This window comes from Microcaecilia unicolor, unplaced genomic scaffold (assembly GCF_901765095.1).
Source record: "Microcaecilia unicolor unplaced genomic scaffold, aMicUni1.1, whole genome shotgun sequence".
Taxonomy (NCBI): domain Eukaryota; kingdom Metazoa; phylum Chordata; class Amphibia; order Gymnophiona; family Siphonopidae; genus Microcaecilia; species Microcaecilia unicolor.
The window spans coordinates 16,785-30,092 of NW_021963038.1; the positions used below are offsets into that span (position 1 = coordinate 16,785).

Here is a 13,308-nt window from a genome sequence, read left to right on the forward strand (position 1 = left end):
CTGGGGCAATGGAGGGTTAAGTGACTTGTGCAAGATCACAAGGAGCTGCAGTGGAAATTGAATCCAGGTTGCCAGGCTCAAAGCCCACTGCACTAACCATTAGGCGACTCCTCCCCTTCTCTCTAAGTATCCAGCATCTCCCTCTGCTTCCTCCTGTCATCACTGCTGCTGTTGCCACTTCCCTGCCTGAACTGCTGCTGGAACAGAGGCTGCATAGACCAGAAAGGAAACTATGACTGTAGACCTTTGAACATCTGCGCATGTGCATTCTACTACTACTACTTAACATTTCTAAAGCGCTACTAGGGTTACGCAGCGCTGTACAATTTAACATGGAAGGACAGTCCCTGCTCAAGGAGCTTACAATCTAGAAGACAGGTGTACAATCTAAAGCTTACAATCTAAAAGACAGGTGTACAATCTAAAGACAATCTAAACAATCTAAAGACAAGTGTACAGTCAAAAGACAAGTGTAGAGTCCGTCTGATAGGGCATACTATATTTCACGAAAGGTTAGGTGCCGAAAGCAGCCTTGAAGAGGTGAGTTTTAAGCAGAGATTTGAAGATGGGTAGGGAGGGGGCTTGGCGTAGGGGTTGAGGAAGATTGTTCCAAGCATAGGGTGAGGCAAGGCAGAATGAGCGGAGCCTGGTGTTTTCAAAATCTACTGCATGTCACCCACTCTTAAGTCCTGCTGCAGGGGTCAGGATGTGACAGGCCGTGATGCCAGCTGTGCTGCTGCAGTTATCCCTGAAGCCTGTTGTTTTAGGCAGATGCCTAGTCCATCTAGTGGCAGGAGGACCAACCGTGATTCCAGTCCTGAGACATTCCCAATCCAACTGCTAAAACATTGGATACAAGAAAACCTGACAAGGTGGTAAATGAGAAAAACACAAGAACGACATTCATAATAGAAGTTTCAGTGCCAAGTGATCATTCTGTAGGTTGTGTGGAGACAGAGATGATCCTTAAGTACAGAGACATGCAGTCAAAGACTAGGGGCAAAAAGTATTATTTCCCATTGTGCTGGGCACCACAGGTCTGATTAAAAACTATTTTCAAGCACAGCTTGATAAGTTGCCTATACAATTATATCTTATTGAAGGAAGCTGTCTTTGGCACAATACTAGTAGGGTGAGCATTAGCAGTACATTTCAGAGCTTAAAATCAGTCTACATATGGTGGCTTAGGAATGAGATTCACATGAGGAAATGGAGAGCAGACATAGGCTACCTCCACTATCTGTTGGCATTAGAATTTTGATCAAGGTACATTTGCACATATGATTTTTGAATGTCCTATTCAGGGGCGTAGCCAGACAGGCGGGAGGGGGGTCCAGAGCCTGAGGTGAGGGGGCACAGTTTAGCCCCCCTGGCGCCGCCAACCCCCCCACCATTATTGACCCCCCCCGCTGCCACCACCACCTTGACCCCCCCCGCGCCAATCCTTTCGACCACCCCCTTCTCGCCGCTGCCAACCCTCCCCCGCTGCCACCGTCGGGTACCTTTGCTGGTGGGGGTCCCCAACCTCTGCCAGCCAGTCCTCTTCTCCGGCGCGGCTGCATTGCTGATCTGCAAGGCTTCTGTTTCTGTGAGTGTGACGTCCTGCACGTACAGTGCAGGTATCCTTTGCCACCGTATTGCCTGCCCTGTTCTATCTTCCCCTCATGTCCTGCGCTGGTGGCGCTGGAGATTGGCGCTGGATCTGACGCTGGATCCCCACCAGCCAAGGTATTTGCTGCGGAAGTGGGTGGGGAGCGCAGGGCGGTGAGATGGAGGGGCGGCTGACCAAAATGTGCCCCCCCCCACCTCAGCTTCTGGCCCCCTCCCACCGCGAGGTCTGTCTACGCCCATTTCACGTCCCAAGTGTAAATGTCGGAGGGGCCTGTTGTAGTGCTTCCAAGTATTTGCAGCAGATTTTAGTCATCAAGGAATTCTCTGGTCCTCCTTAAGTAAACTCAAAGGAACTGTTCCACCCTTACTGTATTCCTCCCACTTGACTTCTCACAGTGGGCGGGGAAAGTAAACTGGAATTAAAGCTCGACCTGCATCGACCGCTCCCCTGATTATCGCAACACGGAAAGAAGAACGTGCAACATCTTCCGTAAAGTAGGAATCATGTCTGGGGGACAGCAAAAGAACGCGAAGCTGATAGACAAGGACGGAGAGGAAGAGAGATGCAAAGAGGGAGAGGAACAGACATGTCAAAAGGGAGAGGAACAGACTTGTGAAAAGGGAGAGGAACAGAGATGCAAAGAGGGAGAAGAACAGACATGTCAAAAGGGAGAGGAACAGACTTGCCAAAAGGGAGAGGAACAGAGATGCAAAAAGGGAGAGGAACAGACATGTCAAAAGGGAGAGGAACAGACTTGTGAAAAGGGAGAGGAACAGAGATGCAAAGAGGGAGAAGAACAGACTTGCCAAAAGGGAGAGGAACAGAGATGTAAAGAGCCAAAGCCGAAAGCTACTCCTGCTATCGATTGGAAAGCCAAATGTGAGAGGGAGTGGAAACTGAGTGATAAAGGCATCAGCACCCCCGACTCTCTGGACTGGCAGTGCATTTACGGGAAGAAACCTTTTGGCAGGAACCTCCTGAAGTCCCCCAATCCGGAAGGTAAAGTGACTCTCCAGTTTCTTTCGTTCCTCTCCTCCTTGCCTTCCTCCTGAGCATCTGCACTGTGCCTTCTCTGCTGCATCTCTCCTCCGATCCTACTTAACTAATAGACAGTAAACTACCAAGGCACAGTGAGCACAAATGAATCGAGGTGGCAGGAAAATAAAGCCCACTCTTGCTTAGATACAAATTCTTGTCTTGACAGGGAGTGCTCTTTGCTTCCAATCGTTCGTGTTTATTTTCAGCGCAGCACTGACTAGTGTTTGTTTTCTTTCTGTGAAGGGTTGTCTACAAGTGTGCCTCCCCCTCAGCCTTCAGAACTTGAGCCACCTCCCATGCAGCCTCTGGAAGAGATCGGTAAGGAACAGCTTGGGATCAGCTGCCCTGGAGACATTAATCCTCAGACTATTGAGCCTTCCTGTGCTAGTCTACAACAACCAGTCAGCAGCCAGGGTCCCACCCAAAGCTTCTTTGTAGCGTTACAGAAAGAAATCCTGGCCTCAACTTGTGTAGGGCTAACCCAAGAGTACCTGATACCCTAAGTAACCTTCAGCCATGTGCCCTCCCCCACGCTCTGGTGTCCAAGAGCTCTTCCCTCCTCTCCCCGTGGTATTCTGCAGCTCTCTCCTTCCCTCCTCTCCTCTCCCAATCATGTCCCCCACCTTATGGTATCCAATATGTCTCTCTTTCCACCCACTCTACTTCCCCCCTCCCCTGTGGTGTCCAGCATCTCTCTTTAACCGTCCTCTCCTCTTCCTGGTAGTGTCCTGCATCTCTCCTTCCCCCCAGGGCCGCCGAGAGGGGGGGGGGGGGACAAAATTCCCCAGGCCTCCGGGGGGAGGGGGGGGGGCTGCCGCCGCAGTCCAACCCGCACGCCCTCCATCACTCCCTGGCATTGAACTTAAGTGCTTCACCTTCGAAAGCACAGCAAGCAGCAGCAGACCACGCCTTCCTTCCGTGTCCCGCCCTCACCTGACGTAACTTCCGCGAGGGTGGGATGGGAGAAGGAGTGGTCTGCCACTGCTTGTTGCTGCACTTTCGAAGGTGAGGCGCTTAAGGTCAGTGCAGAGGGCCCGGGGGTGGAGAGAGGGCCCGGTGGCGGGTGGGGGGGGGGGGCCCTGGGGGCGGCCTTGTCCCGGGCCTGGCCCAGTCTCTTGGCAGCCCTGCTTCCCCCCTCCCAGAGATTTTCAGCAGCTTCCCTTCCCTTCTTTACCAGCTCCTCAGTAGCATAGGTCTAGTAGAGTCTACAGAAGATTCATGTGGCTGGTGAAGGGACTTGCACATCTGCACATGCTCAAGGCCCGTCTGGGTCCTGCCCTTTCCGCAGGACATTTGGAGGGAATGGGGGCCCTAATGGGCCTTGAGCAAATGTGAATGTTGAAGGCTCCGTGACAGTCACCATGATTCATCCGTAGATATGATGATCGGCACCCCATCCAAATTGTGCCATACCAGGTACTTCTTAGCCAGGATCAGGTGACCCTCAGGGGGAGGAATGCTGGCTTCGGCCTAACCCCTGGTAAGCCTTTTCTTGGTTGAGAGGTGCCCAGCTCTCCCACCGGTTGCCTTCTCAGGTGCCGTGGAGGACTTGCAGCTCATCTGCATATCCTCGGAGCCTTCGCCAGAGTGACTCCCAGGTCCGTTCCGATCCACTCGGGGCCTCTGCTCAAGGTGCACAGTGCTCCTACCAGGTGCTGTGGAGGACTTGCAGCGTTCTGCATATCCTCACAGCTGCATCCGGGGTGACTCCCAAATCCACCCCGACCTTCCCAGGGCCTTCGCCACAGTTACCCAGGGCTTTCGCTCCACCTACCCAGAGCTACCAGGTACTTCTTAGCCAGGATCAGGTGACCCTCAGGGGGAGGAATGCTGGCTTCGGCCTAACCCCTGGTAAGCCTTTTCTTGGTTGAGAGGTGCCCAGCTCTCCCACCGGTTGCCTTCTCAGGTGCCGTGGAGGACTTGCAGCTCATCTGCATATCCTCGGAGCCTTCGCCAGAGTGACTCCCAGGTCCGTTCCGATCCACTCGGGGCCTCTGCTCAAGGTGCACAGTGCTCCTACCAGGTGCTGTGGAGGACTTGCAGCGTTCTGCATATCCTCACAGCTGCATCCGGGGTGACTCCCAAATCCACCCCGACCTTCCCAGGGCCTTCGCCACAGTTACCCAGGGCTTTCGCTCCACCTACCCAGAGCTACCAGGTACTTCTTAGCCAGGATCAGGTGACCCTCAGGGGGAGGAATCCTGGCTTCGGCCTAACCCCTGGTAAGCCTTTTCTTGGTTGAGAGGTGCCCAGCTCTCCCACCGGTTGCCTTCTCAGGTGCCGTGGAGGACTTGCAGCTCATCTGCATATCCTCGGAGCCTTCGCCAGAGTGACTCCCAGGTCCGTTCCGATCCACTCGGGGCCTCTGCTCAAGGTGCCGCGCGAAAGCTTTCCTTCTAATAAGTTCTGGGAGAAGAGGATATTTCTCTGGTAAGTGAACAAATTTTGCTTGTGCTTTCGGAACTTGAAGATTGGGGTTTAAAGGAGGAACTGTAAGTTAGTGATAGGCTGATATCCTTAATACTTTAGCAAGTTTTAAATTACGGAAAAACTCAAAAAACACTAAGATGGAGTCAGCAGTCCAGCAGCGAGAGGGGTGCTATCCAGTCTTTTGCATTGAGTGTCACATGTATGATTATCTCCCAATTGGTGAGGTGTCATATGTGTGTGCCCGATGCAAAGAGCTCCTAGCTCTCAGAGAACGTGTCCGTTCCCTTGAGGCTAGAGTAGCAGACTTGATGGAGCTGAGGGAGACAGAGAGGTACATAGAGGAGACCTACAGGGATGTTGTAGAGAAGTCCCACCTCCAGTCAGGTAGCCCCTGTGCTACCTTGGAGGAGGGAGGTCTCCTAGAAGGAGAGCATCACCCTGGTGAAGTAGGAAGTACTCCTGTAGCCAGGACCTGCCCACCAGGGGATGTATTATCCTTTCGCACCGAGGATATATCTCCAAATGTTGCCCGGGAGGGAAAGGTTAGGACAGCTGTTGTACTTGGTGATTCGATCATTAGGCATATAGATAGCTGGGTGGCTGGTGGACGTGAGGATCGCCTGGTGACTTGCCTGCCTGGTGCGAAGGTGGCGGACCTCACGTGTCACCTAGATAGGATTCTAGATAGTGCTGGGGAGGAGTCCGCTGTCTTGGTACATGTGGGTACCAATGACATAGGAAAATGTGGGAGAGAGGTTCTGGAAGCAAAATTTAGGCTCTTAGGTAGAAAGCTGAAATCCAGATCCTCCAGGGTAGCATTTTCTGAAATGCTACCTGTGCCACGCGCAGGGCCCAAGAGACAGGCAGAGCTCCAGAGTCTCAATGCGTGGATGAGACGATGGTGCAGGGAGGAGGGCTTTAGATTTGTTAGGAACTGGGCAACATTCTGGGGAAGGGGGAGCCTATTCCGAAAGGATGGGCTCCATCTTAACCAGAGTGGGACCAGGCTGCTGGCATCGGCGTTTAAGAAGGAGATAGAGCAGCTTTTAAACTAGAAATGGGGGGAAGGCCGACAGTCGCTCAAAAGAGCATGGTTCGGGATAAGGTATCTTTCAAAGATATCACCATAACAGGGAAGATAGAGTATCCTGATAGTGAGGTTGCAAAAGAGATTGTAGTAGATCGGGTATCTTTAAATAACAATAAAAATCAGACAAAAGATTGCCAATTAATACTGTCAAGTACTAAGCATGATGTACTTAGGAACAACAAACATAGTTTGAAATGTCTATATGCGAATGCCAGGAGCCTAAGAAATAAGATGGGGGAGTTAGAATATATTGCACTAAATGAAAAATTAGATATAATAGGCATCTCTGAGACCTGGTGGAAGGAGGATAACCAGTGGGACACTGTCATACCGGGGTACAAATTATATCGTAGTGATAGGGTGAATCGGATTGGTGGAGGGGTAGCATTGTATATTAACGAGAGCCTTGAATCAAATAGATTGAAAATTCTGCAGGAAGCAAAACACTCCTTGGAATCACTGTGGATTGAAATTCCATGTGCAAAGGGGAAAAGGATAGTGATAGGAGTGTACTACCGTCCGCCTGGCCAGGACGAACAGACGGATGCGGAAATGTTAAAGGAAATCAGGGACGCAAACAAACTGGGCAACACAATAATAATGGGGGATTTCAATTACCCGCATATAGACTGGGGTAATGTAACATCTGTACACGCAAGGGACATAAGATTTCTTGATGAAATCAAGGACAGCTTCATGGAACAGCTAGTTCAGGAGCCGACAAGAGAAGGAAAAATACTAGACTTAGTCCTTAGTGGTGCTCATGATCTAGTGCAGGGGGTAACGATACGAGGGCCGCTTGATAACAGTGATCATAATATGATCGGTTTTGATATTGGCATTGAAGGAAGTGAAACTAGGAAATCAAGTACGCTAGCGTTTAACTATAGAAAAGGTGATTACGACAAAATGAGAAAAATGGTGAAAAAAAGACTGAAAGGAGCAGCTCGCAGAGTAAAAAACTTGCATCAGGCGTGGATGCTGTTTAAAAACACCATCCTGGAGGTTCAGGACAAATATATTCCACGTATTAGAAAAAAGGGAAAAAAGACTAAACGTCAGCCGGCGTGGCTAAACAGTAAGATAAAGGAAATCATTAGAGCCAAAAAACAATCCTTCAGAAAGTGGAGAAGAGAACCAACTGAAAGTAACAGGATAGATCATAAGGAATGCCAAGCCAAATGCAAAGCGGAGATAAGGAGGGCAAAAAAGGACTTTGAGAAGAAATTAGCGTTGGAAGCAAAAATACATAGTAAAAACTTTTTTAGATACATTAAAAGCAGGAAACCGGCCAAAGAGTCGGTTGGGCCGCTGGACGAAAATGGTGTTAAAGGGGCGATCAAGGAGGACAAAGCCGTAGCGGAGAAATTAAATGAATTCTTTGCTTCGGTCTTCACCGAGGAGGATTTGGGGGGGACACCGGTGCCGGAAAGAATATTTGAAGCGGGGGAGTCGGAGAAACTAAACAAATTCTCTGTAACCTTGGAGGATGTAATGGGTCAGTTCAGCAAGCTGAAGAGTAGTAAATCACCGGGACCTGATGGTATTCATCCCAGAGTATTAATAGAACTAAAAAATGAACTTGCGGAGCTACTGTTAGAAATATGCAATCTGTCCCTAAAATCGAGTGTAATACCGGAAGACTGGAGGGTAGCCAATGTTACTCCGATTTTTAAGAAAGGTTCCAGAGGAGATCCGGGAAATTATAGACCGGTGAGTCTGACGTCGGTGCCGGGCAAGATGGTGGAGGCTATTATTAAGAATAAAATTGCAGAGCATATACAAAAACATGGACTGATGAGACAAAGTCAGCACGGATTTAGTGAAGGGAAGTCTTGCCTCACCAATCTAATGCATTTTTTTGAGGGGGTAAGCAAACATGTGGACAATGGGGAGCCGGTTGATATTGTATATCTGGATTTTCAGAAGGCGTTTGACAAAGTGCCGCACGAAAGACTCCTGAAGAAATTGCAGAGTCATGGAATCGGAGGTAGGGTATTATTATGGATTAAGAACTGGTTGAAAGATAGGAAGCAGAGAGTAGGATTGCGTGGCCAGTATTCTCAGTGGAGGAGGGTAGTTAGTGGGGTCCCGCAGGGGTCTGTGCTGGGTCCGTTGCTTTTTAATGTATTTATAAATGACCTAGAGATGGGAATAACTAGTGAGGTAATTAAATTCGCCGATGACACAAAATTATTCAGGGTCGTCAAGTCGCAGGAGGAATGTGAACGATTACAGGAGGACCTTGCGAGACTGGGAGAATGGGCGTGCAAGTGGCAGATGAAGTTCAATGTTGACAAGTGCAAAGTGATGCATGTGGGTAAGAGGAACCCGAATTATAGCTACGTCTTGCAAGGTTCCGCGTTAGGAGTTACGGATCAAGAAAGGGATCTGGGTGTCGTCGTCGATGATACGCTGAAACCTTCTGCTCAGTGTGCTGCTGCGGCTAGGAAAGCGAATAGAATGTTGGGTGTTATTAAGAAGGGTATGGAGTCCAGGTGTGCGGATGTTATAATGCCGTTGTATCGCTCCATGGTGCGACCGCACCTGGAGTATTGTGTTCAGTACTGGTCTCCGTATCTCAAAAAAGATATAGTAGAATTGGAAAAGGTACAGCGAAGGGCGACGAAAATGATAGTGGGGATGGGACGACTTTCCTATGAGAGAGGCTGAGAAGGCTAGGGCTTTTCAGCTTGGAGAAGAGACGGCTGAGGGGAGATATGATAGAAGTGTATAAAATAATGAGTGGAATGGATCGGGTGGATGTGAAGCGACTGTTCACGCTATCCAAAAATACTAGGACTAGAGGGCATGAGTTGAAGCTACAGTGTGGTAAATTTAAAACGAATCGGAGAAAACTTTTCTTCACCCAACGTGTAATTAGACTCTGGAATTCATTGCCGGAGAACGTGGTACGGGCGGTTAGCTTGACGGAGTTTAAAAAGGGGTTAGATAGATTCCTAAAGGACAAGTCCATAGACCGCTATTAAATGGACTGGAAAAATTCCTCATTTTTAGGTATAACTTGTCTGGAATGTTTTTACGTTTGGGGAGCGTGCCAGGTGCCCTTGACCTGGATTGGCCACTGTCGGTGACAGGATGCTGGGCTAGATGGACCTTTGGTCTTTCCCAGTATGGCACTACTTATGTACTTATGTACTAGGTGGACACCTAGTCTACCTAGTGTTGAGTTGCCTCTGAATTTGTCACCTCTGTCTCATTAGCTAAGAATTGAAATGCCCTGGTTAATAGGTTTGATGTTGTACTGTAGTAGATGACCGTCTTCTAGGACTTAAGTTCTGAGAGAACAACCTGGAATACAGTTCCCCACTTCTTTTCAGAGCAGATTCCTTCCTCTCGGTTGAAATTTGCTTTGGGTTTTGCTTTTATGAAATCCCTCCCGTTTGTTGTCTGGCCCTTCTGATTTTTGCATTATTTTTCATTCTCCTTAAAGTGTTTTGTTTTAAAATACTTTTGCAGTAAAATGCTCTGTTAACTTCTGTGAAGGACGATAGATCAAGAAACTGATGGCAAATAGCGCAGAAACAGCAGCAGAAAACAGCCCTCCAATGCTGGAAACTAATGCCATGCAAATTCTATGTGCACTGTAAAAAGGGGAGAAACATGCCTGGAGTATGCACACAGCTCTTGAATGCATGCAACAGGCAGCCCCAGAAACAAAACACACATCAGCGCCTTTCTTCTGTGCCTTTAAATTAAATATAAGCTTTTCAATTTTTATTTTGTTGAAAAAGCTTATATTTAAGCCCAGAAAACAGGAGCCAATGTGTTTTTCACTTTTAGATTTGCTCTGGCTCCCACACATTCCTTGTCCTTGCAAGTTAAATAAAAACCAACAGATTTTAAAGAAGGAATCATGGGAAATTCTCTCTTCAAATACCCCAACGCCAGCTCTGAGCTGGTGTTAGGTTTTCAGCGGAAAGGATGGCTTTGTTTTGTGCGCTGTTCTCTGAGCAATAGGAGGGAATAGGAAATGACTTCCCCAATGATCTGCAAACCCTAACGCCAGCTCGGAGCTGGTGTAGGGTTTGCCGCAGCCAGCGACCCAATCTTTGGCGCGCTGGCCGCTGATCATTGGGGATGAATATGTTTAGCCCTGTTTAGCATGAGCATGCTAGTTGCGTTCCGAGCCCTCGAGCGCGTTGGGGTGTTAGCAAATGCTGGCGCTAGTATGGCGCTAACAGCCTCTAGCGTTTGCTTCTGATCACCCCCATGTAAGTGACTTTGATATGGCATGCAGTAGATTGCCTTCAAACTACAGAGACAGCAGATAAAGATGTGGAAAGGGAATCCTCCTTACAAACTATTTTAATAACTGCAGAACTGTCATGGCAAAGTAGGCTAGGGAAATGACATGGGTACACCAATGGCATAGCCTATGTTGTCCCAAATGAAGAGGAATATAATTCCCACAATGACAAAACGTGGAACAGAAATAGTGAGGAAAAAGCAACAGACGACGGAAGTACTGTGCATCACATCAACCAGTCTTTGTTAACAGCGTCTGGTCTCCGAAACAGGGAATTTATCATGTCAATAAATAACAATCTGTGGTACAGAGGACACGGCCGTGTTTTGACACTAAGCCTGCTTCAGGAGTCAGAGGTACCAAAACACAGTTAAAAGTTTTGCTTCCCTTCGTCATATTGTGGACTAGAATCCAATATAAAGATATTGTCTTTAGTGGACAATGTTTACTTTGTCTATTTTGTGGAATATTGGTATGGATATGTTGGTATATCTGTTCAAAGTTTACTCTTTGTAAAAAATTAAAATTCAATAAAGAAAAAATTTAAAAAAAAATTCTGATAAAACTGAGACAGCCGTATGAGATAGGGTCATCTTCTCAGCGTATTCACCAATCCTATCTCATAGGACTGTTTCAGTTTTACCAGAGTTTTAACTGAGTTTTGGTACTGCTGACTCCTAACACAGGCTTAGTGCCGAAACACATTCGTGTCAAGTCCTCTGTGCCACAGATTGCTATTTATTGTCATGATAATAAAGACTGGATGATGTGATTGTCATGGTCTTACTGTGACTTCTTCCATCCAATGCTCCCCGCTCTGTTCATGGCCGCCTTGGGATGGCGGCTTGCTTTCTGTCAGCTGAACGCCACCCTCCTAGGGTGCATGCACATGTCGCAGCCCTTACTTTATTGGGCTAGCGGTGGGAACCTCCAGGGGGCATGTCCGTGATGACATAAAGGGTCCGGGCATATTTCACAGAAGCCCAAACCCTCTTCCCGTGCCTTTGCAACTTGGAGTTCTAGCCTCGCTTGTTCATGAGCTCCATCCTTGCTTGTTCCTGAGCTCCATCCTTGCTTGTTCCTGAGCTCCAGCCTCACTAGTTCCTGAGTTTCTGCCTTGCCGAGTCCTGGGTTCCAGTCTCACCTAGCTTTGAGTCTCTGCTTTATCTCCTTTGCTTTGAAGTTAGAGTTGACTTGTCTGCCATAGCAGGGCCTACAAATGTGGCCCAAGGGCTCACCCCCCCCCCCCCCCCCGAACATAACAGCGATACACAGTACTTCCACCGCCTGTTGCATTTTTCCTCACTATTTCTTCCACATATCCCATGTCATCGCATGTGACTAGTGATCAAAAAACAGCATTAAAAAAACACAATTTGAAAGAGTGCACTCTTAGCCTGATAGTGAGCCCATTCAAACCATTGTGCATGTGTGAATCACTGCGCATGCTTGTGCAGTGCACACTATCAGGAAAAGCTGCGTCCTGATGACAGAATGGCTAAATAAAAATGAATAAAACCATATTCCTGGAAACGACACAAAAGAACAATTTTCTGGCTGCTCATTCCTGAGTAAGCGGGGCAGGGTGTTTACCTATGAGCTTTCTGAAGCTGCACACAATGAAGAAATGACGGGACTGATTTCAATTAGCCTCCGTAAAATGTCACCTGCTTGTCTAAACCAAATGATGAAAAACCTCGAAGTGTACCACCGGGGAGGACAGGGCTGCAGCCCTGAGTCTCCCCTACTTTTACCCCCTTCCCCCTTATAGCTGTGATTTCCAGCATATTTATGTTATGGGTAGAAGGCAGATAACACTGATTTTCCACTTACATTAGATGGACGGCACAAGATGCAGTGAGTTTATGCAAGTTTGGGGTTATTTACTTATTTTTTTTTTGTTGTGTAACTTTTTTCACTTGGGATTCCCAGCTCCTGTTTCTAAAAGGCTTTGCTCTCATCAAATGACATGAGCTTTGGAAACCACACACTCCCATCTCCAGATGTGAGGCTGCTTTTTTGGGTGCTCTGGCATCTCAGATGTTGAAGAATGATTACAACATTTGTAAAATGTGCCTGTGTTTCCCACCCATAGTTTATGAAATAGATTTTCTTCTTGTAATAAGTGGAAGGCATCATATCCAAGAGAGATTTCTAGAACAGGAGTTCTGAACCCAGGCCTCAGGACATACCCAGCTGGTCAGATTTTCTGGATTTCCACAATGAATACACACAAGATAAATCTGCGTGCACGACCTCCATTGTATATACATTTATCTTGTGCGTATTCGTTGTGGGTATCCTGAAAACCCAACTGGCTGGGTGTGTCCCAAGGACTGGTTTGGGAACCCCTGTTCTAGAGTTTAAGAAGATCCAGAAACCCACCTGCTTTTCTGGATACATCCCTTTTCACAGTGCATTTTTTCTAGCAAAAAAGGTGCCGGTACTCAAATGCTAGGCCACCCTTCAAGGGTGGGGTGATCACTTAGGGATCCACCCCACAATATCCAGGCCCCCTGCAACCAGTCACAGAACCTATGACAAGGCAGAATTGGTGTGTAGAACCTGAGCTCTTTCATTAAAATATGAGAATCATGGGTCAATTTTAGCAGACAAAGGAAAAGGTGCCGGTACTCAGTACCCCCAAGTACCCCCTCAAAAAAAGCCCTGCTAAAGAGTGACAAGATTCCATGCAGAGTTTCAGAGTAGCAACATTCCATATGGAACCCCAAAGAATAGCAAGATTCCATGAAGAATCTCAAAGAGTAGCAACATTCCATATAGAACCCCAAAGAATAGCAAGATTCTGGAATGCTAAAGAACAGTATGTTTTTTCTAGCGAAAAAGGTGCTAGTACTTAAATGCCAG

General features: G+C 47.8%; 1 protein-coding gene across 3 annotated transcripts in view; it reads left to right on the plus strand.

Annotated features, from left to right (window-relative positions):
- The first annotated feature begins 2,066 nt into the window (after nt 1–2,066).
- Nucleotides 2,067–13,308, plus strand: part of LOC115458813 (F-box only protein 50-like) — a 29,276-nt gene continuing 18,034 nt past the window's right edge. Inside the window, exons 1-3 of one of the 3 annotated variants that reach the window (XM_030188626.1) lie at nt 2,067–2,358; nt 2,431–2,611; nt 2,894–2,968. In XM_030188626.1, coding sequence (XP_030044486.1) covers nt 2,116–2,358; nt 2,431–2,611; nt 2,894–2,968 — 499 coding nt within the window. In that variant the 5' untranslated portion in view covers nt 2,067–2,115. Of the gene's footprint in view, nt 2,612–2,893; nt 2,969–13,308 lie in introns of all 3 variants that reach the window. The other 2 variants (XM_030188627.1, XM_030188625.1) reach the window with 2 other exon arrangements.